At 38.4% G+C, this 24357-nt stretch overlaps 1 protein-coding gene across 4 annotated transcripts in view; it reads right to left on the reverse strand.

The window, feature by feature from the left end:
* The window catches only part of Ten-a (Teneurin-a transmembrane protein), a 99265-nt gene that overhangs the window by 2066 nt on the left and 72842 nt on the right, over positions 1-24357 (reverse strand). Inside the window, exons 10-20 of one of the 4 annotated variants that reach the window (XM_011502545.1) lie at positions 17732-17758; positions 12841-12960; positions 12160-12347; positions 11380-11522; positions 9821-10479; positions 8820-9055; positions 7258-8062; positions 6126-6423; positions 3784-4006; positions 1343-3333; positions 873-1056 (exon numbers count right to left, since the gene is read on the reverse strand). In XM_011502545.1, coding sequence (XP_011500847.1) covers positions 873-1056; positions 1343-3333; positions 3784-4006; positions 6126-6423; positions 7258-8062; positions 8820-9055; positions 9821-10479; positions 11380-11522; positions 12160-12347; positions 12841-12960; positions 17732-17758 — 4874 coding nt within the window. Of the gene's footprint in view, positions 1-872; positions 1057-1342; positions 3334-3783; positions 4007-6125; positions 6424-7257; positions 8063-8819; positions 9056-9820; positions 10480-11379; positions 11532-12159; positions 12348-12840; positions 12961-17731; positions 17759-24357 lie in introns of all 4 variants that reach the window. The other 3 variants (XM_011502544.1, XM_011502547.1, XM_011502546.1) reach the window with 3 other exon arrangements.

Genomic DNA, 24357 nt, shown 5'->3' on the forward strand with positions numbered 1-24357 from the left:
AATAGGTATTTTATAATTATAAATAAATTTTTAAGTGCATTTCCCAACCAAACCTTCGCCTAGGATATCAATAATAATAATTATTTGTTGTAGGCAGGAATTTTTATATATAAAATTGACCTTCACACGATTGATAAAATGCATTTTATTTAAAAAGTATTAAAATATCATTTGCTTTTATAATAATGAAATTATATTGTTATATTATGAGTTGAAAAATACGGGTTAACAGCTGTGCTGCGTTGACAACAAAATTATCCTTGCATATAATCTACAAGTGTTTCAACTTCGCAAAACTTCACTTTGGCTTTGTTTGAATATTTATGATTTCAAAAATGAATATTTAAATGTTTGTGCCAGACTTTTATTAAACGATCAAAAACGTCTTTAAGAAGAAATTCAATTTTGTGTTTGAGTATGTTAAAAAAGCTCTAATTACTAATGTTAAAAATATTAATAATAAAATTATTAATAAAAATTATTAAAAGTAATTAATTGTTATTAAGACTGCATGATCGACATTTATCGATATTTTCGATATTATCGATATTATCGACAAACATCATCGATATTTAACTGTTGCAATAAGTCATAAGCATGAATAGTCTAATTAGCTTTTATTGATAAAGAATTTTGAAATGTTAATGAACGATAGCCTCCCTAACCCCCTGCGCATTGAATATAAATATAACGATTTTAAATGACTTTTGTCGATTATTATGTATTGTATGGGCAATTAATATTTTACAACAGAGCTGACAAACGAGTGCGGTTAATAATAAAATTAAAATTCCTTATATGTTCCATTCGTCGAATGCGCAACTAGCTTATCTCATTCATCATAATTATTATGAAATAAGCAATTAACTTACCAGTAGGAAGATTATTTTTTGAGGAACGTCGAACATCAACCGGATCATTGCCATTAAAACGGTACAAATGCAAGTGCGTCGGTTTTTGTAATCTATCGAGAACATTTTCCCAAAGCGGAGACATCCATTGACCAATAAGCGGATCATAAACTTTGCCGTTTGGCATGTGAACCAAGGTCGTTATCTATTTTGAATGAAATAAAATCGTTTAGCGTATATGCATGCACATGTATGTGCGTATATGTGCGTATGTGTGCGTGTGTGTGTGTGTGCGTGCGTGTGTGTGCGTGTGTGCACGTGTGTAGGTGTGAGTGCGTGCGTGCGTTCATGAAATAAAATGTTAAACGTAGAAAGAGAATCGTGAATTGGGCTCGTTATCAAATGAAATTAACGTTAAAAAACTTCCTTTAATTTAGACGTTCCCTTCTTTCGATCAATAATGCCGACATGCAAAAATATGGTATATTTACCTGGTCGAGTAAACCGCCGCAAAAGTCCACTGGCAGATATAAATATGGATTAGAATCGTAGATAATGTGCCCATAGGGCGATCTCATAATCTCCCTGATGCCCTCTCCATATTGATTGAAAATCATTATGGGCGTGCCACATTGATCGGTCGCTATATAATACTTGTGTCTGTAGATTTGCGCATATATCAAATGCCCTCTGTCATCGTATACCAGCGACATTAACTTCCCATCTCTTGGGCTGTAAATCTGACTGACCTCGTAAGGCCTCTTCTGATTATTATAGAAGAATTGCGTGACGTTCCCGTAATTATCCTTGCGCGCAGCCAGCCGATCCAAATGATCATAGTAATACCTAACGTCAAATCTGCCTCTCTTAGTTGCTCTAACCAGCAGACCTTTAGCGTTATAATTGAATCGCTCTTCCCGCGCATTCTGAATCACTAATCCACGATTGTCGTACTTGTACAGACCCTCGCCGAACTTAATGATTCTGTCCATTGAATTGTACTCCATTGGAATTGTGTTGCCTCGATAAGTCAACGATAGCATGTTCCCGTTCACGTCATAACGAAAGCCCCATGGTTCCTGCGCCTCGACTCCTGTCAATTGGCCATCCGAGTCCCACGTATAGTTCTTCACGTTGGTGTAGGTATTAACACCCACGTTCCTTGTATAAGTACGCGTCTGATTGATTCTGCCCCTGGAGTCGTGAGTGAACTCCATCTTGAAGACCTCGAGGCCACGGATGGTAACGGTGATGTGCGTCTCGAGGAAGCGCAGATCGGTCGTTCGCGAGAATATGGCCGTGTCGTCGTGAACGGACGTCTCGTTTAAATATCGCCTCGACACCTTGAATTGGCCGATCTGCTCTAAGCTGCCGGTCTTGGGACTGTAGGACATCACGTGGGACGGCAGTGTCAAGCCACCGATTCTCCCTTGCACCGAGACTAAGCGGAAGTTGGAGTCGTAGTCGAAGGTAAACTTGGCGTTGCTGAGGCCCGTTTTCGCCCCGAAATCGATCCTCTCCTCCACGAGCAATCCCGCGCTATACTGATAATCCCACTTGTACTCTACGTCGCGCTCCGAGTGGATGACCTCAGCTGGCAGCCCAACCTCCGTGTAGAGCATCTCGCTCTTACCATCGCCGTGCACGACCTCGGCCAGCTGACCGGTCGTATGGTAACGATAGACGATTCGCGCGCCATCCCCTGGGAATACCGTTTGCAGGAGGTTCCCCTCGTGGCTGTAGTGCTGGAGGTAGGACCTCGAGCTGCCCGGCGGAGTGTAGGTGACGCGCATGAAGCCGAGTGAAGCTTGACAGGAGAAGGAATGTTTCGTACCGGACGGCAGAATTATGTGCCTCAGGCCACCGTCGTCGTCGTACTGTAGCGAGAACTCCCTCGCGCTGGCCAGCGTCACCTTCGACAGTGTATTCAGGTCGTTATACGTGTAAGTCTTGGTACCGTCTTGGCTGTTGGTTATCTGGGCCAACTGGCCGTGCCTGTCGTAGCCGTAGGACTCGTCGGACGGGCCCCACTGCCAGCTCTGGATACGGTTAAAGCGATCGTAGCTGATGCTGAGGTTGTGGCCATGTTCGTGCGGCTGCCACGAGAGAGGCAACCCGGCTGGGTCGAAGGTCACCGTAAGCAACGGCGTGCGGTATTTATCATAAAACGTTTCACGGCTAAAGGCTTGCTCGAACTCGACGCTCACTATTCGCGAGTCGTTCACCCATATCTCGCGATTCAGGGTCTGCTGCAGGTGACTCGGGTCCCCGACGAGATTGTAGGTCGTCGTCATCGTATTGGTTAATTCGCCGAGCGACATCACTTGGTAGCTCCACATTGGTAGCATTTCGGCTTCGACGGGTAAGGAGGCTTTCAAAAGCGGATGCTTCGTCATTGCCGCACTCGTGATGCGACCACCGCCCGGTAGATTCACTTCCAACGTACTATTCGTGAAGGCCGTGGCTCTCTTTATCATCGAGCCTGAAAAAAGCATAACGAGTTCCTAGGTTTTAGACCGACTGTTATTTCAAAGACCCGCAGCTAATGCGAGCTGATGCACTGCTTTGCACTTTGGTGACAATTTTACAAGAATTTTGCATCTTAAGAAATCCGTCGGCATTTTAAGTGGGAAACCGAGGCCAAGATTATAATCAAAATAGAGGTCACGTTAATATATGTAATTAAATACATGTATAAAAAGTGAAGATTAGTTAGAATTTGTGCGCATACAAAATGAATGAATGTTGAAGGCGAGGAATGATAAGAGATAACTGAATAGACGATTTGGAGGATCAATCATTATGTAAAAGGCATGCGAAAGTGAAAATAAATAAGCCGATACATTTGTATAAGAGCCGTTATTACACTTGGTCAAAAAGTTTTTACAAAGTTCTCGGTCTTAAAATTTGCCGAGAAAATAATGATCCTTACCGTCCGTAATGGTGAGCATCTTCGAGCGTTCATTTCTCATCTTAAACTCCATAAATCGTTGCTTATCTCCGCGCTTTAGAGCTTGCAATGGCGCAGCCACTTTTACAGAAAGACCTTCATCGGTTGAAAGATCGGATGTCAGCTTGACTTTTTCTCCGGTAGGTAAAATGACGTCTGTTACTCGACCCAGGTCATCATAGTTATATATGTAAGTTTCACGTCCCTAAAAAAAAAAATAATAAAAAACAGGATAATAAATTTAAAATGAGCGATCAACTGGACCTGAAACGTCGCATTTCATTTTATTGGGTTATAAATTCCTATAAAGTTCATGTGAGTTCTAAAATCATACGCGATAAAATTATTCAAATTCCTCCCATAATAAACTAATAATTTCAGAAAATTGTATTCAGTGATAAAGCAATTTTTTATTCAAATTAACCATTTTATGCTCTAATTGCCAATATGCGCTACTATTATATTTGTCAATAAATATTAAAATAAGATGGTTAGCTGTGAAATAAAAGTACCGTTATTTAGCTACGGAAATTTATAAAATCCAATTATGAATATAATTTCATATTAAGTGAGAGAGAGAGAGAGAGAGAGAGAGAGCGAGAGAAATTATGCAGTTATACTGAAGAAAAAAAAAAGTAAAATGAAATTTACATGCTCAAGGTTCAATTCAATTTATTCAAGAACACGCATACATCGAATTCTAATACAGCTTCGTTAAAATCCATTACCGATTATATTAATTCATCAATCGAATAAAGTCTTGCAAACAGAAGAGTAGATTATGTTTTTTATTTTTTAAGGAATAAAAAGAAGATACCAAGCTCCACTCTTCGTGTGCAATAAACTCGAGGGCATAGATGCTACTACTACTATATGAACTTTTTGTTCGCAGCATTTAAATACTTTATATATGCAATGCCGTAACACTCGTGTAATAATAATATATGCAAATATCCTCTAAATGCACTTGTTACGTAGACGCGTTTCCCAACGCTTTATATGATTCTAGAATATCTTTTTAAGGTTTTTAGGACACGGATTTTAAAGGAACATAATAAATGTAAGTTATTATATAACTTACAGTATCATTTATACGCATTTCTATTTTCCCTTGCCTTATTCGACTGTAATAGGCAAGGTAATATTATTAATAATGCCCTTTTTCATGATTGTTTCAAATATATTTAAGTTTATACATACATCATAAATATGTAAAATAAAATCTTTATGCGTAAAGCATTATTTTGACGTACAACAGACGTAAAAATTTATATCGTGAAAAAGACAGTTTTAATGACGCGCGCTCGAAATTTTATTAAAATTTCGTATAAATTTTTTTTTAATTTAATAAGACTCGTAGCATAAAAAACAATATTTTATCCTATTACAAAGTTAGATTAAACTAAATTATTCGTACAATGCATTTGGGAAACAATGTAATTTTAGCAGTTGCTTATTATTACTTTAACACGAGTAAGGCTTGAAGGTGTGAAATGATGGAGCATCTCGATACTTTAATTAACTTTTATGAAAGAAATTACGTGCGTATATTGCAAGCGCGCTCGTGCACTTTATATGTACGTATTACGATCAAAAATCGATGTTTCGATATCTTCTCGCATTTTATTAGTATATTAATTTTTGTAACAAGTGCTTAACAGCTATTGATTTCGATTTCGGAGAACCCTCGGTTTGTCGTTTATTGGTTCCATCTGTATTATACGCTCGAACTTTATTTAATTTCTATTCTTTTGAGTGCTTCTTCCCTCCCCCCCCCCTCTCTCTATCTCTTCCCTCAGACATGCGATCCAAGAGGACGAGCATAAAAAAGAAAGAACAGAGAGAGAGAGAGAGAGAGAGAGAGTGAGAGAGAAAATAAGCACTCGAATATTATTATATAAGTTGATCGATTCTGATATTACACGTAAGATGTATTTCACCCGAACAGAACGATTCAAATGACTTATGTAAGTGATTCGAGAATCTTATTGGCTTTATATCTTGTTGTGGAAAATCGGCGGGGGGGGGGGAGGCAAGAGCGAGGCAAGCCCATTACTTTCCTTTCAAAACGAGTCAAATTGCATAACAAGCGCAGAACGGGCGAGCTACCGCAGCCACACCACCGCCGCTGTTATCTCTGTCTCTACACCCACCGCTTCCACCCTCTCTCCCTCCCACCTCCCATCTCATCCAAACCCCACCGCACCGCTATATTACATCCTCAAAGAGATGAATCAGACGAGGAAGAGCGCGTACGTACATTAAGCTATCGCTCGCTCACTCACTCCCATCCTTCTTGCGTCCCCAAGAACAAAGATACTTACCCCGGATCTGCTCGTCAGCAGTCCTGTGTCGCTGTCATAACCAAGCGTGATTTCCGCCCGACCTTTTTCCGAGAGACGCTCGAGGAAGCCGACTCCCGATATCTTCAGCTCCGACTTGTGATCCTGCGTGTTCTCGATCGAGCTCACCGCGTTACTGTAGTCCCGCAAGAACTGTATCTTATTCCCTGCGCTATCCGTCACCGTCGACAGCTTCCCAAAGCTCGTGTTCTTGCTGTAGAGGAAGGAGTAGCGCGTCTTGCCGGACGTCAGGTCCTTCGTCGCCACGTGCTGGCCATACCTGTGGAGACGATACTTACTTCCGAGAACTTTCGTCAGGAGGATCGTACTTTTTGCGCTCGAGTCTCGCAACGCCGAGTTTTAACGGTGCCAAGGAGTCTAATGCATCTAAGTCGTTTAGTCTCGCACCTCTTCTATTCCCCGATTATTGAATTGTGAAATAAACCGTTTGGTTTCCTTCGTGTTCGCTTATCCCTCGTCAGAGTTTGCCTAATGGCGTTGCACACCGTCGCGATCCAAATCTCGTCAAAGCAGCGAGCCCGCTAATCTTACGATTGCGCGCTAATCAACCGACGTGTGATTTATGGGAAATAAATTATTTAGGGAGTACGAAGGGGCGATGATGCTTTGCTTTAAATTCTAAAGAATATTCAGCGACATTATTATTCTTTTATTCATAATCCAGACGATTGCCATCAATTAAGCAATTATATTTTCTCATACACTAACATTTACGAGAACGAGCGAAATAAGTGTCAAGGCAATACTAATTAAAATGATTATATTATGTTTGAAAATTTACAAATATCAACCGGTAAGTGTCTTTAGATACAACGAAATAATTATTTATGGCACAATGTACGGGGATTGTGTAAATAAGCGATTCCCGGTATTATTAAAAGAAACAACAAATAAAATCCTGCGCAAGTGCATAAACGCATTTAGAAATCATCGTAGCGGAGCACAAGGTGGAATGGGGTAAGTAAGGTGGGTGGGAGGGGAGTTGGGAAGGGCGGTGGTGGTGATGAGAGGCAAGCGTACCGTACGGAGGTCGCAGGCAAGGTGACAGGTATAATGGGCGTATCCGTGCAACGGACATTGTCACACAACTGACCTGTTGAAGACGTAGACTTCGTTGGAGGGTGGGAAGGGAATGTTAAATTCGCCGCTGTCATCGTGGTTGGGCAGGTAAGGCTGAAGCGCGAGGATGTGCAGGCTTCCTTGATCGGCAACGTGCAGAACGCCGTCGGGCGAGACGGTGAGGGCGGATATGGAGATGAACTTGGCGTTGGAGGAGAGCAGAGTCTCGGCGTTACTGGACTCGTCGCTGCAGGCGCAGGTGGCCTCGAGGTCGACGGGGCTCGGTGTGGTATTGTTGCACTCGCACTGCTCTCTCATGTCCTCGCGTTGCTGCTGGCCGGCAAAGTGCGACATCTTGCCGGCCGAGTCGACCACGCGGATGGTGTTGACGCGGTGGGAATCGCGAGCCGCGATGTAGAGCTCGCCGTTGGGCGAGAAGGCGACCGCGAGGACCGATCCTAGCACCTCGTCGGTCCTTTTCAGGGTAAGCGCCGACATCGAGGAGTTGAGGAGCTTCTGAAGCTCGGCGCTCCCGATGCCGCTCGCGCAGTGCAGCGGCGTCCCGGCGACGACGCGGACCTTGAGGTCGCTCGTCAGCTTGAGGACGAGGCGGTCGTCGATGAAATGCAGCGAGCCGTCGAGGGGGGAGAGGCTCAGGCCCGTCGGCCACTGGAGCTGGGCCTGCTGGGCGGGTATGGCGCCGATACACGGGGCCGGCGACCAGTGGTTGTGGTGGCCGTGATGTCCCACCAGAGTATGGATTATGCCGCCCGGATCGACCGCCCGGATATTCGTCCCGTCCGCAATGAACATTGTCTTATCCGCTGCAATGACGATACCTGAAACGCGACGATGGCCCCGAATTTTCGGATTAATTTATTCGCGCGCAATTGGACCAAAGTCGTGGGATGTCATCTCATTGATCGGGGAGCCTTCGTTAGTTAGCTTCAGCCAATTTCGAGACTCCCGGAGCTGATATCGGCGATAGAGACTACTCGCAGTATATATATATATATATATATATATATATATATATATATCTCATAAATTGCATTTAACGATGATAGTTTAAGGAGCCAAAGGATTTATGAATATAAATAGCTCAAATATCGGCGATACAGAGTAATCCAATTAATATTCTAATATATTGTAATGCGTCTTCTGTGTCGTGGTAGGATAATGCGAAGGGCATGGAAGGGCCATAGAATTGGCGTTTGATGTATGTTTTTTTTTTTTTGATTTTTTTTTTCAGCAGTCACGAGCTTTCTTCATGAAAAGCAATATTTTTTTCTATTTGAATTTTCTATTTTTTTTTTCTATTTGAAATTTCTATTTTTCGTCCGCTTAATCCGAAGTGAGAGTACTTGAAGACATACGAGGTAAATTTTGCCTTTAAAACTCAGCTAGTTATTGAGGATCTTATAAATGGCATTTAAATGTAGAGTCAAGCAGATGAACAAATAAGTGATTATGAATTATATTTAACCGTACGTACGAATTAATAATCTTTGGGGCGAATTTCAGATCGCGATCAAGTGCTTCGCGAACTTATGCATAATGAGAATAAATATTGCTATAATTGTTGGTTTTTCATACCTTTAGGATGCGCGAGTTTGGCTTTATCAGCTGGTCCCTCGTCTCCGCAATGTCCCTCGTCTCCGGGAATGCAACGCTCTCCATTCCCAACCACCGGTTCAATATTTATTCGCGGATCTTTGACATCATTGAGCGCAAGCGTTCGTAGAATCTGATGTTTCTCCGGATCACTGATGTAGAGATGCCCGTCAGCCGGAGATACGCAAAGATAATATTGATAAGCAACTTGCGTCGCCCTGAAAATGAAAAGAAAACATTCTTTTGTAAACGAATTCGCAAGCGAATTTACTTCGCCGCCGTCCTTCGACCAATGATATTTAAATTACGCATTATATAAATGGCTTTTATAATAAGCAATTGCGTAAGCGCTAGTACATTGAAGATTCTTTTTTCTCTTATTTGTTAACTAAACTTTGTGTATATATGTATATATATATATATATACATACATATATATATATATATATGCTATCGTAAAAGACAGCAGCATTATTTACAATTAACAAGAAAAGAAGAACGATCGCACTGCTTTTCACGATGACATACTCGTTTTTTAATGCGACGATCACAATAATTTCATCTCACAATTTAACAGTTCTCGTTTAATTCAATTGCAGTACAGTTTTAACGTTGTTATACGATTCGAACGTCCGAGCACGGGGCTATAATTTTTTTTTTCTTCCCTCTTCCCCCCGTTTCTTTTAATTATTATTGAGCGATGAGTGGCTTTAGAAGCGGGGCAACTAAACACTGCCAGACTTTTAAAATTTAATAATGTAAATGGAGTAGCGAGGAGCCGTCGGGCATTGACATGTGCCTTGAAAAATTAATGCCCTTCCGCGTTTGACTTACTGCTATTGAAGCCATATCGGCTGTCTTAAATAAAGGCGAGTTGAAGCTAAACATGAGCTTAAACGCCGCTTGAATGCTCGGGATAGGCGCGGGGCGGAGGGAACGCGGAGGGTGATCGAGGCAGAAATTGGATCGGAGTACGGGCGTACCTGAGAATGAGAACAGTGTAAACATCGCCCTCGGGTGTGATGCGTCGCACGAGATCAAAGTCCCCCACGTAAATACTGCCGTCGGGGCCGCTGGTGAGGGCAACGGGCGTGAGGAGCCTCGCGTCCTTAGCGAGGCCATCGAAATTCTGGCCCACCAGATCGCGTCTCTGGCCGGTGCCCATGACCACGTTAACTTTCCTCGGGTACTGCTTGAAGTGTAGGGTAGAGCCGTCTCCCTTCTGCAGTATGCCCTCGTGGAAGTTGTAGTGATGATGTATGTCAAGGCCCCAGCCACCGACGTCCGAGATATCAACGTCGAAGCCCTGGAGGGTGGCAGTTTGCGTTTCCCAGATGATGGACGCGCAGCTCGAGTACTCGTAGCCGATGGAGATGCGTGCTTGAGCCACGCCGTACACCTTCTGCTTATAGACGTTGCGTTTACTCCAGGCAAAGGTGTGGCTGAGATTCGGATCCGCCTCGTAGGTCTTCATGTGCAGGGAGCCCTCGATCTCCACGTGCACGTGAACGTGAGTGAGCGATTTGGGGATGAAGGGTCCGGTCAGTTGCATCTTCACCGACGAAAGATAACCCGCTGCTTGGCTGCTGCGATACATCAGGTGAAGATTCGAGCCAGGGATCGCGATGCTCTCTTGCACGATCTACAAGATTAACGTTAATTGCCATGTGTGCGCGCAATATCCGAATAAGCAGAATTATAAATCCTTTCGATGTATTGGAATTAGTATCGGTAAATGTGGATAAGCTATGTGAAATGTCATGTATTCTTGGAAAAATGAGGAACACAGTTTTTTTCTCCATCTTGCCGTTTTCAATTTTGCTCGAATCGATAGACGAACCGAATTATATTGATAAATCGCAGGTAAAGGACTTGGTGTGTGAAAGAGCACCAGCATGACGAATAGAAAAATTCTCAGTATTAAAAAAATAAACGGTAATTTTACTTTAAGCCTTCGTAATTATATATATATATATATATATATATACGAATGTATGTATGTATGCATGTGGGTACGTATGTATATAAGAAGAAATTTCATTCAGGGTGTATTTTCAACAAATATTTCACAGTATGAGTCATATAGGCATAATGCTCATTCGTAATGAAATTAAAAAATAAACGAGCATTAAAGGATAATACGGATAGAATATTAAATAGTACGTCGCTGAAAAGTCAAATATGTATTTAAGGAAATGAGATACATTTCAAATGATTAATATTCATGATAGATCTACGAGTATTTTTGTTATAAACCATACGAATCACTTCTCAAAACTAAATGTTATTTAAAATTAGACATTTCAAAAGCTTTCTCACTCTCACTGCGATACTTTTTAAAATAATGCCAAGCATAAGGCTCCTAAAATCCATTCAAACGATTCTTTGGAAGAAAAAAGAGGACAATGGCCGCATTATTATGCAAGTAGCTTATCAGGACTTGTACCTCCATCTCCCCACGCCCCTCGCCCTACCCACCTCCCTATAAAAACCCATTAATCTCCGCGAAAAGTGTTATTGTACCAAAAAACAGTCAACGAACCTGAGTTTCGGCGAATACGAGACTTTTCCCTGGCAGGCCTCCAACCTTTTCTGGCATCCATGTGCCGACGATTATTGGACGAAGAGTTTCGTGATCGTGTTCCATGCAGGGTCCGTGCTCGTCGAACAAATTTGCCGAAAAGCCTGGAAAACCTAATGGATCTTGTTTTTTTTTTTACATTACACGATTAGTCTCTCTTTTTCTTCAATACATTGTCATATAAAATAATAGCTATAGTTTTTTTTCTTCTTCTTTAATTTACTATATAGTATTTTTAATGTTAGTGTTGGCGTTAAGATCAATTTGGGAACAAGTGTGTGAAATGTGTGAAGTCTTGCTTATAGCCCAGTTTATAGTGACATCGCGCAGAAAATAATGTAAATTTATGATTATTTACCGTCACACCACCCGATAGTGTGTAAAATAATAATAACGACAATAACAACAACAACAACAACAATAATAATAATAATAATAATAATAATAATAATAATAGCTTGTACGTGTATAGTAGCGATAATGTTAATAATTAAATTCAGTGTAAAAATTAATAAAAGAAATAAATAAATGAGTAAAGAATAAGTAAAGAATGAATGAAGAAATTCTCCGGAATTGTGTCTTTGATGGTCGGGTGAAGCACTTGCTCGTTCTATTATGCAATGCTTGGTAGACTCGAGGATTGCTAAGCACCCTGGCGGACATCCGACAAGAGCTTTATTATAATTCGCGAGTCTGGAGAATTTCTACATTGCCCGTGAGCGTAAGAATATTTGTATTTACCGATGGCCGGACTGGGCAGCTGATTAATCGATTTGAAAGTGTCCCCTTCTTCTCCGATCGTCAGCACCACCGGCGGCAGAACTACAATCTGATTCCACGGAACAAAAACTGTTCGTGTCATTGGCTTGAAGGGGCTTCTTTGGAATTGCAGAGTCACGGCACCTCCGCCATTCACGAGGATGTCGAACCTATTACGAGTTTAATTAACCGTTCAGAGACACGTTTATTCTTTGTAAAATATCCTATTTAATAAAGCCATTTCCAATGATATGAATTACCTCGCCTTGCCGTCATTCGATAACGGAATTTTGCATTCTATTTTTTCCGGCTGGTTTAATCGATAATTGAAAAACTTTGCGCGATTACAAATACACCGCAAAATTTAATTATGCAATGTGAAAGATGAGCTGCAATTATTATCATTGCCGGTAGAATCGATGGTAGAGGCGGTGGCGGCGCAGATCGGCCGGGAAAAGGCTCATGAATTTATTAACTCGGCTTGAAAATCAGCCCTGCATACACAGGTTGCTGTAGCGAGGTAAAAAAGAAAAAAAAAAGAAAAAGAAAAGAAAAAGAAGAAGAAGAAAAAGAGAAAGAAAAATAAAGAATAGAATGCAACGGCTGAGGCTTCATTGAGTGAAATGGCACATACGAACGCCAAATAATGTGGTAACAACTTACCATCCTCCAGCTCTGGTAAGGGTAAACCCGAATTTCTGGTCTTTGTCAATGGAAACTCTGACGTCTATTATCCCAAGTCCCTGCTCAGTTACAACTTGGCCTCTCATCACCGCAACACGGCTGTTACAAATTGCAAATATGACGGTCTGTCCCGCTATTAATTATGTATCTTAGGGTAGCTAAGGCGAACCGGCGATTGTGCGCTGCGGGCCCGATCGCAACACTTATTAATCTCACCTTCGTTCATAATCGTGAGATCGCGACGGGGTAAGGATCGTGTGGCCTGGTCTCCTCACCCCCCGCGGTTTATAAAGGTAAAAAGGCGCGACAGCGGTTCGCAGTTAACTACCCTTTTGAAAGGGTCTGTGCATATCGCTCCCTCTCGCTCGCTCTCCAGCTCTCTTACAACCCCCCCCCCATCTCTCTCTCTCGCTCATCACCCCTCTCACTTTATCGTTCCTCTTTCTCTCTCCTCTCTCCCTCTCTCTCTCTCTCTCTCTCTCTCTCTCTCTCTCTATCTCTCTCCAGAGCCCTATAGCCGTGCACCGATCGATTCGACGGAGCTTCGGGCGCCGGAGGCGGTGGCAGCAGCAGCGGAGCTTCGGTCGGCGGGTTGCGTCCAATGCGGAAATGTAAAATGCCGAATTAAATTCAAGAGCAGCGACGGCGGCGTCGGCCTCAGCGTCGGCGTCGGCGTCGGCGTCGGCGTCGGCGTCGTCAACCCCGTTCGAATCGTCCGGCGACGGCTGCAGGTGCGAGAGGGACCGCGCACTTTCCCATTTTATAAATGCTTATGTATATATATATATATATATATATATATATATATGTAAGAACGAAAGTACTACATTGTTACTTCGAGGCGAAATTTAATGAGGTAGAACTCATGCATATTCATAATCATGTAATAATGTGTTATTGTATTGCTGTTGTGGGGGGGGGGTAGATGTCCGTGTACGTGTTGGTGTGGATATGCGAGTGGATTTTTGTGTGCTCGTGTGTGTGTGTGCGTGTGCGCGTGTTGGTGTAAATGGTGTGCGTGAAGGAAAAATGACGAGTGAGTCGATGCAATGTATAATACAAGCCTGGCATTCGTCTTGGGTGACTTGCCGATGACTTGATACGACAAAACGTCAAATTAAATTTGTCATTTTTCTGTGTCTCGCTATTAACGAGTTTATTGAACATTGTTTATCCCATCGTTTGAACATTGCATATAATTTTATTAGGTCACGAAAACATAAAATTTGATCGTATCGACTATTAATTGATAAAAAAAAATCACTTAATGTGATCTATGCGTAGAATTTATTAAATTTATTCAATGATTGTTAATTTATTTATATTTCAACATTTGTTTGTTTGTTTGTTTGTTTGTTGTTTTTTTTTTTTTTTAGACTAGTCATATTATCCGAATGAAATACACACTGTTTTGTTTCGATCAAAAGGAATAATTTATCGCTCGGCTAATGAGTAGAAGAGGGATTGGTAACAGCGTTCATTTTTTCGTATCAACGATTGAACTAATAAATACGTAAATAATATTGTAATCATCAAACATTCAATTCTTAATGAGTTTTTACATAGACCAAAATAACTCTTCTTTTACCTCGAACGGGAAATACAAATTTCAAAGTCATTAGTTATAACACGACATGTGATTTACGATAAACACTTCAGCTTGTTAACGACCTGAACGATCATGAAACATTTTTTATTTTTTATCAAGATCATGGAATTTTTCGCCACAAGTACTCGTATTTACTAGAAATAATTATGATACAGTAATTTAGTAATTGAATCTTTGTGAATAATCTAAAATTAAGTGTCATTGATAAATTTTAATTACAAATAGTAATACTGGCCATAAAACTCACTATACATATTGAACATTTATTATAAAAACAAAAACAAAAAAAAAATAATAATAAACAAAAAAAAAAGAAAAAGAAAAGAACAAAATAAAATTAAATAAAAAAATAAGAAAAAGAAAAAGAAAAAGAATGTAATAAATAAACAAAAATGAGTAAACAAAATTAATAGGTGAATAAGATTATCTATTTGAAATAAGCAATAAAAGAAATAAGGAATCTATAATACAATTTATAATAAATAACGCTTTCATGAAATGTTAATGAAGTATTGTAATTATTATTAATAATTGATAATTGAATTGTTGAATTATATTGAACTTATTGGCGCAGAATATTTCTGTTGTTATAAAAGAAACATTTGCAGTGGATGAATGACAAGAAATGCATTCTAAAATACTTATATGTTCATATAAAATTACTCTAAAATGCTTTTATCTATTATTAAATTGTGCTAATGACTAAAAATAAAATAAAAGTTTGCTCGTTGATAAATCGTTAATGTACTAAAATTGACCTACCTGATATTTTCATTTATCGAAGACTCAAAAGATATGTAATAATGGCTATTGAATAAATCCCAGTGCACCAACTTACAAAAATTTCACATAAACTAAAAATATGAAAAATTTGTAAATAAATGTTTCTTTGTATAATAACAGCTCTACCATAATTGGCGGGTATCCTTTAATAAGAAATGCACACGGTTATTAGAATTATATTAATTTTCCGGCATGCAATAATCGCGGCTTTTTATCGATGGGCAGCGCACACATACTTCTTTAACATTTCCTATAACAAAAAATTTACTCTCAAAGTAAAAGTACAAATAAACTCTCGCGGGTCGGAGGTTATGGTTTAAGTAAGCTGCTTTTCTTTCCTTCAAAGCTCCATCTTTATTTTTCAAATATACGAGGAGTCGCGAGTCTTTCACCGTCAAGCTATCAATATACCGTCCTTTCCTCATCTCCTTTCATTTTGATCTCTCTTAATCTTTCCTTATCTGTCAAAGAGATGTATCATGATACATCTCCGTTTTCCCTCTCTTTATTCTCCCTTTACATCTCTCTGTCTTTATATCTTTATATCCGTCCGTCTCTCATCTGTTTTTTTATTCTCTCTTTCTCTGTTTTTTTTCTCTTCTCCTATCTCTTTATCTCGAAGTGTCGAGAAAAGTTTTCGCTTTAATCAAGTGTCGAACGGACCTCGGGATGACGGACGTTTTGGGGCGGCAAGCTTGCAGAGTAATTGTTTGGACCGGATGTTGGATAAGTCGGGGAAAAAAGACGAGACACAAGGTTTTGTTGGATTTTTATTTTGGAGCGTTGGTGGTCAATCGGATGGTTTGGTAAAGGCACAGTTTTTTTAGACGCAAGACAAGAAGGTGAGGATCTTTAGGGGACTTCCGGGTGACTTTGTGTGTCAATTCGGTAGACACATTTTCTTTTTAACTTTTTAACTGCATTACTAACGAGGTTATTTAAACTTTGTCTTTAATTTAAGTTTGTTTATTAGTTACGTATCAATTTATTTGATTAGTTTGTATAAAAAATCAATATGATAATTTTACTTTCTTATGATTAGTGTTTTTATATTATACGTTTTATTGTTTAACATAAGTTGGAATTGCGGGTTCATTGATTCATTCCCGATAAATAATATAAATATATAAGTATATATATATATATATATATATATATATATATATATATATATATATATTTGTATGTATAATGCATGTTTATGTAAATAAATAAATATACATATAAATAAATATATATTTATTTATTTATAAATACGTTGTGTGAATGATAAATAAAAATAAAATGCAAATGCTCCAGGACGTTCACTGATTGCTGTTCAGACAAATGGGACTTTAACACGTTTTGTTTTTTGACAATAGGTGACATGTATACGTGAGTGCAAGTCTGGCAATATAACGAACACAAGCCTGATCAAGATGTATACAGATCGTCATTTAGGCATGTAGGCATACTGTGATATAAACAGGACTTATTTAACGTATAACTAAATGGCAAGAAGACAAGACATAACAAAACAACAATCTGACGACATACCACAGATATATTTATAATAGGATAAGGGTTTTTAAATAGCGTGATACATGATTCATGTTGTTAAAAGTGACATTATTGATACTTGACCCGTAATGATAATTTTCATTAAATGCCCAAGCACATCAATCAAGTATTCGAATGGAATTTTAATTTTGGAAGCATTAAAGCATTAAACAGCAATAGCCTTTATCATATAATTTTCTATTTTCGAGTAATTGCAATGATTTTTCATGTGCTTTATATAGCTTAAAAACTAATGTAGATAATAGGAAATGTTATTCCAAGCAAATGTGGCATCGCTATCGTTACGAATCAAGTATCAAGTGTCGTGTTAAAAAAGAACATGAAATTGGAAAATGAACAGGTATCACGATTAACAAGCAGAGATGACTTATTATCAAACATAACAACGTACAATGAGATGAAAGTACAAAAATTATGAATCGTAAGCAACGCGCGTGAATCGAAATCATCCAACCATTACTGCTCGCTTACGAGCATTATAAAAGTATGTAAAATGATTAAAGTTATGTATGAAATGCATGAATGAGAGACATTAGGTAAACATCCTCAATGACGAGTTAACTCGATGCATGTGTTCGTGTTGAATGTTAGTCGGGTACGTTTTCGATTGACGCCACCTGTTTACGATTGTGACGATGTGAAACGAAAAGGAAATATATTTCCAGTATGCAGGGAAAATTAAAGCCAAAGAAACTGAGCATAACTGAGCGAACGGAAAAATAAAATAAACGTGATAGTAACTTTTACATAGTGATGATAAAGAAATAGAAGTTATATGCTTGAAAGGAAAAGTAAAAAAGTAGAAATAAATAGACGCACATGTAAAGAATACATAATGAGGAACGAGCGATGAGTAAATTGATGATATTTTTAATTGTTTGGATATAAACGATTAGCGAGAGTTGAGCTGCAACTTACCGCGGTTTAAAGGAACTCCAGAACGCACTACGTGTGGGAGAAAACCAACGAGAAGAAAGGGCGTTACCACGGTCACAGAACCCACGTTTTGCGACTCCGAGCGACTCTGCAGCTGAACTCGCATGTATGCTTTATGTCCTTGGCAAAAGGACTTAAGTCGTGCCAGATCGCGAACGAAAAGACAAATGCCAACAACCGTGGCGCGCACTCGTATTCGTATGTGCACACGTAGGCAGAAAAAATTGACCACGAAGAGACGAGCGACATTTCGGGCGAGTTTCCTTGCAGTTTCGCTCAAAGTCAAAATACAAAAACATTAGACGTAGACGTACACACTAAAATCAAGATCACCCACCATTCGCGCAATTATCCAGATGCACGCATGATCGGATGCTCTCACAGACTCGTACAACATAGAGTGGTTAACGTGTATGACGGACACAAGTTGGAAATTACACAACATATACAAAGAATCAGTGATTATTTTTGTTGTTATTTCATAAAAAAAATTTTTTTTTTTTTTTTTGATTTTTTTTTTGTTTCTTTTTTTGTTTTTTGTTTTTTGTTTTGTTGTTAATTATGTTTATTAGTTCACGAGGACTGGTTACATTTAATGTTTATGAGAACAAAAGAAACATCGTGACTGATTGAGTTACCTCACGTGCTAGACGCCATTTTTTGTGGTAAAATTAAAAAAAACGAAAAGAAAAAAGAAGAAAAGGGGGCGGGGGAGTTCCGCTATATCGTAAGCTTGCATTTTATAGACATACGTTAAAGAAATAAATGTCATAAATCGCTTATATCGTTTCGATTTCAAAATTATTCGATAAACATAGAACGTGTAAGTTATTAAAGTGGACTAGGAAGTAGAGTTTTTCATAAAATCTAACGACTGCTCCTATATTTTGCTATTCTTAGTTAATTATACCAGCATGGATCATTTGAAACATGAAAATATATATATATATATATATATATATATATATATATATATATATATATATTAACTTCTAATAAAAAATCATTACAATTCAGCTGATTTTAAGGGTTATTTAATTTACTACGATTTTATATATCTTCTTGATGTTATTAAAAAGTATTGAATATTTCATAGAAAAGCATAACATTTTATTCCATCATTGATGATTAAAATATTATAATAATTAAAATATTTGATAATAGTTTTTTTTGTTTGTTTGTTTGTTTGTTTGTTTGTTTGTTTATCCTTACCGAAATAATATCCCTTTTTGGTGTAATTTAGGGAGCTGAACTGAAACTTGAATATTATTAGAGTTGCATAATGCTGAAAGTTAGTGCGATGTCCAAAATTACATCCAAATAAGGAATGATTCGAGGACAACGAGAATAAAAATATCCACTTATAAGTGCAAAATGGAAAATGAATTCTATAAAACCGTTCACATTTATTCGATAACAAATTTTCACGTGCTAACAATAAGAATATCAAAATATAAAGAAAGCGCCTTATCGTTCTGAAAAGGATGTGAAAGTGCCAACATCATTGACCAGCAGACTTCGAGAACTTGAGCACTTTTTTTTTTCTTTCATTTTCTTCAAGTGCTCGAACATTTTGTCGTTTGCCTGCAGGTACGAACATAAGTCATATAATTCGATCGAATGCAAATGAAACCGACCATCCCTTCAGCGGAAAAGTATATTTACATTTGTTTGAAAGCGTAATAACGCTAATAGCAGTACATTCAGTGATCGCGGACAATATAGACATTAAGCAGGCTCTGGAAGCAGTAAAGAAACTTCGAGGAGTGAAAGGAAAGTAACTTTTTATTTTTTTTTTTTTTTTTTTTTTTTTTTTTACACGAAGCTCTTACGGTCAATGCAAAAGTCCTTGTTTACGATCGGCTTTCACACCCTCCTCCGTGAAAGGAAAAAAGAAATATTATTATTATTATTATTATTATTATTATTATTATTATTATTAGTAGTAGTAGTAGTCGTAGTAGTGGTAGTATAGAAGAAGAAGAAGAAGAAGAAAGAGATGAAGAATGGGAGTAAAGAGAGACAGCGCGAAAGATAATACGGGCGCGTAAAAGTGGCGAAGCCAAAAGCGTGACTCCGTAATGAAAATCCCGGTGAGACTGTGGGTTCGAAGGACGCGAGGGCGCTTTACCGCCCAATAAATAAACTCATTACCATGCGCCGTCTAATGACGCGCGTCGGGACTTCGGTAGGACACGGCGTTAAAAATAATCTCGAACGAAGGCGCCTTATAACGAATGATGTAATGTGGGGGAGTGGCGCATTGTCCTCGATCGCGGCAGACAAACGAGGAATCATCAGCAATCGCTCTTAATAAAATTTGGCGGCTCGCGACGTTTTTTTATTATTTTTTTTTTTTATAAAAAGCGTGCATGGCAAATTTCAAACTTGTGTCGACCATACCACGTCATTATATACATATACGTATATACATATACGGCCATATGCATACGTATACAAGTACACACATACGCACGCGTGCATGTATGCCCGCATGTTTTTGTACATTTGCGGGCGCGCGTGCGTACATGTACGTATATATATATATATATATATATATATATATATATGATTAAATGCATATATGTATGGCGTTAGTATAATTGCTGCTGATTTATATAAGGCCGCCTCGTGGGCCGTCTCGAATCACGACATTGCGCGCCCCTGCCTTCGACCCCCCCCCCGCCTCTCGCCATGGAGCGCGGACAAGCAACTTTGCCAGGAACAGTGACTCACGTGTACCTAAGTGCAAAGAGATATACGAAGGCCTGCGGGCAGTGTCCTGATTCGTGCAACGCAACGACCTTATATTCTTCTTCTTCTTTTTTTCTCTCTCGGTTTATTGTACTTTTTCACGTATATGTATATGTATATATATATAGAGGTATATATATATATATATATATATATATATATAGAGGTATATATATATATATATATAGAGGTATATATATATATATATATAGAGGTATATATATATATATATATAGAGGTATATATATATATATATATAGAGGTATATATATATATATATATAGAGGTATATATATATATATATATAGAGGTATATATATATATATATATAGAGGTATATATATATATATATATAGAGGTATATATATATATATATATAGAGGTATATATATATATATATATAGAGGTATATATATATATATATATAAATATATGCATATACACACATATATGCCGATAAATAAAGTATCTGTACATATATGTATTACGTCATGTTTGTATCAATATATGTTTTTCTTTCGTTCTCTTTTTGTTTTACTCGTATACTTTTGATATATATACTTCCATTTTCATTTTTATTTCTTTAACGATTTCTTTCTTTTGTTGCTTTTTTTTTTATTGTTACATTGTTTTGAATCTGGACAGGGCTTCAAACTGAAAGTAAATTTAGAATAAATTAATTGCATTATTTATTATGTAAACTATTTAAATTCCTTGAATTTTCGTTCGCTACATTCGTAATGCTCTCGTTAACAGTCATCCACCAAATTTATTTTAATATTTACTATTTTAGGTGCTCTTTACATTGAATACATTTTTTATGATAACAGAAATGTTAATGATGAAAAAGTATTAAAACAAAAAAAAAAAACAAAAAAAATAGAATTATCATATGAATTGCAGACAAAGTTTTATGTATTATCGCAATAATACACACAGACACACGCGCGTGCGCGTATAGTATTTAAAAATACTTTAGTCCGTAAAAGAGAAAACTAAAAATAACTAATTAAATGTTTTAACCTTAATCTTGAAATAAAAATTGTAATAATTAAATCATTCATTTTAATTTCATTAAAGTATGGTGTTAAATAAAGAAACAGAAATTACTTTATCTCCGTACGTATAAAAGACCATAATAAAATAAAATGTCTTTATTAAAAATTAACCCGTCGTGCATATCATAACATTGCACGTCATATTATTTGCTTTACTTCTTCTTATATATAATTTGGCATTTAGGAAAAATACAATTGCTTTGTTAACAATTGCAATTATCATTTAAATTCGTAAAAATGTATTTGATTTAATATTTCGCCCTTACTGTCAGTTTGAAGTCTTCCTTGCTACTTTAATGTTCTAGAAGCGTTTTTGATGCTTTTGACGTCACTTCATGTATAGACTTTGGTAAGTAAGTTTTCGGCAACTCTCATAATTATGAATTATTAAGAAAATTAGCGAATACAAAGAAATTAATAAAATTCAATATTTAATAAAACTGCAAATTATTTGTTTTTATAAATTTTAACGACATCGTTAAAGTGGAAATTTCGGTCTGTGAGTGTTCACATGAAACGACAGTTGCCACAGGAATTTAGTTGTTTACTCTACCAAAATTTTTTAAGAACTTTCGTTTTTGTTTTTGTTTTTGTTTTGTTTTTTTTTTTCTTTTTTATTATTATTCGTGGATTTTTATTATAGTCCCGCTACTTGGCCACTTTGGGCTCAGATAAGAAGGGCTTGAGGTTTTGGGTCAGGTGAGGTATACACAAAAGAGCAACACTAGACAACGAACACGAACCCCACGAACACCAGAGGCACTTTGAGAATTTTGCAGCTTCTCACACCTCGTGTATAAGCACCGCATGATGAAACAAACTTTGTATTTGTGCTTCGCAGCGTTAGCTGTTTGAAAAGCACATTTCATTTCCAAACTCCTAAAGGTAATAAAATAGTTACGAGCATTTTTTCCTCTCGAGAAATGATAAAAATTAGCATTTTCTCCGGGAAGGATATAAACATATTCCTAAGAAACGGCATTTACAAATCTCGTGATATTATACATCGCGAGCAGTTCCAGTGAGGGAGAACGAGCCGCGTCCCGGTATTCTCGTACGAACAAGAAAAAACAAAAAATCGATTGGTAATTATAGCGCGCAAACGAGCTTTACGCAAATGAGTTTCGCGTAAAGCGCGTAGAATCAATGAGGAAAATAAGCGAATCCGAAACTGTCGCTGAAAAACGCGAGTCGTGCCCACTTCAAACGCCTCACGACTCTCCGCCGTAATTCCCCGAAAAAGAGCGACTCGTTAAAGGACTCGGAAGTTAAAAAGTCCAAAGCGGGTTAATCTCGGCAAGGGAGAGCATTTCTCATGAATTTCAGTGAGTCAACGCGGCGCCATGTCGCCTGGACATCCCTCGCCCCCCAGAGAATAGCGGAAGAGCAAATAGAGAGCGCGGGTCCTTTGATCGGCGTGCTTCCGAGGTGATGCCAGTGCTTCTGTCATTCGTGGGAGGGTAAGAAGAGGAAAGGTGATACACAAGGAGCAGAGGGAGGCTCAAAGAGGGGCTTCTCTCTCACTCTATCACGCACGCGCGCACGCACACGTCAACTCGCACACCCACACACACACACACACACACACACTCTCTCTCTCTCTCTCTCTATCACACGCGCACGCACACATACACGCACGCACGCACATACACGCACGCACTCACATACACACACGCACGCACGCACGCACACACGCGCTCACACGCACACGCATACTCTCTCTTTCTCTATCTGTTCGTAGTGGGGTAATGGAGATTCCCCCGCTTTCTTATCTAACATATTCTTTCTTTCTTTATATTGCTATTTCAATTTTTTCTCTTTTGTATACGCTAAATCTCCACTTTGCATTTAATGAAACAGATTGGTATGGGAGGGGGACTTTCCTTCATTTTCCTTCTTTCTTATCATCGTCTCTTGCTCTCTGTCGCACAGCCCATCTCTATGTTGAAAGACTGCTTTTCTTATCATTCACGTTTTCGACGATGGTCGATCTTTATTCCTCATGGAAGATTCCACGTAACGGAGGGCGAGGGGAGTAAAAATTTCACTCGAAAAAAATTATCCGCGAAAAGGCTGACATGTCTAAGGCTTAAGTAGCTAATTTTCTTGCGATTGCTTTCATGCGATTGTGAATAGACGGGGGTTTCCGGCTCTTTGATATTCATATTTACTTGTTAAAGAGAAAATTGATCACTCCTAATTATTTGTTTATGCGAATCTTTGCCGTAGCGTTAGTTGTGAAGAAATGATCGGGAGTCTCGAAATAAGTTGAAGTATTGAGAAAGCAATTTATTATTAAAATTATACATATAAACAGCAATCGCGTTATTTAACCATTCGACGCAGCCTTGATTATCGTTACCATTATTTGAATTTGCACAGTGCAACATTCAAAGCTGTATAAGTTCTAAAAATACCGATGTAACTAGATTGGATAAATTTTCTTCCATTTGGAGTAGAAATTGGATCGACCACCTCGCCTAGCAATATATAGATATATGTATGTATATAGGCATGCAATATTATCTTCTACGTCTTAAACTATGTATATCCTTATCTAGTAGTACACGAAGAAAAAAAGGAAAGTTATGCGTACAGGAGGCTCCTTTTCCTACTTTCCTCCCTCTTCCTTCCTTTCTTTCTTCCGTACATCTGCCTTACTCTCCATTTTTATCTTTATCTTTTTTTCATTCGTCTTTCTCTTTGTCTGTCTGTCTTTCTCTCTCATTCTCTCTCACTCTCTCTCTCTCTCTCTCTCTCTCTCATTCTCTCTCACTCACTCACTCACTCACTCAC

This window comes from Ceratosolen solmsi, unplaced genomic scaffold, assembly GCF_000503995.2.
Source record: "Ceratosolen solmsi marchali unplaced genomic scaffold, CerSol_1.0 scaffold39, whole genome shotgun sequence".
Lineage (NCBI taxonomy): Eukaryota > Metazoa > Arthropoda > Insecta > Hymenoptera > Agaonidae > Ceratosolen > Ceratosolen solmsi.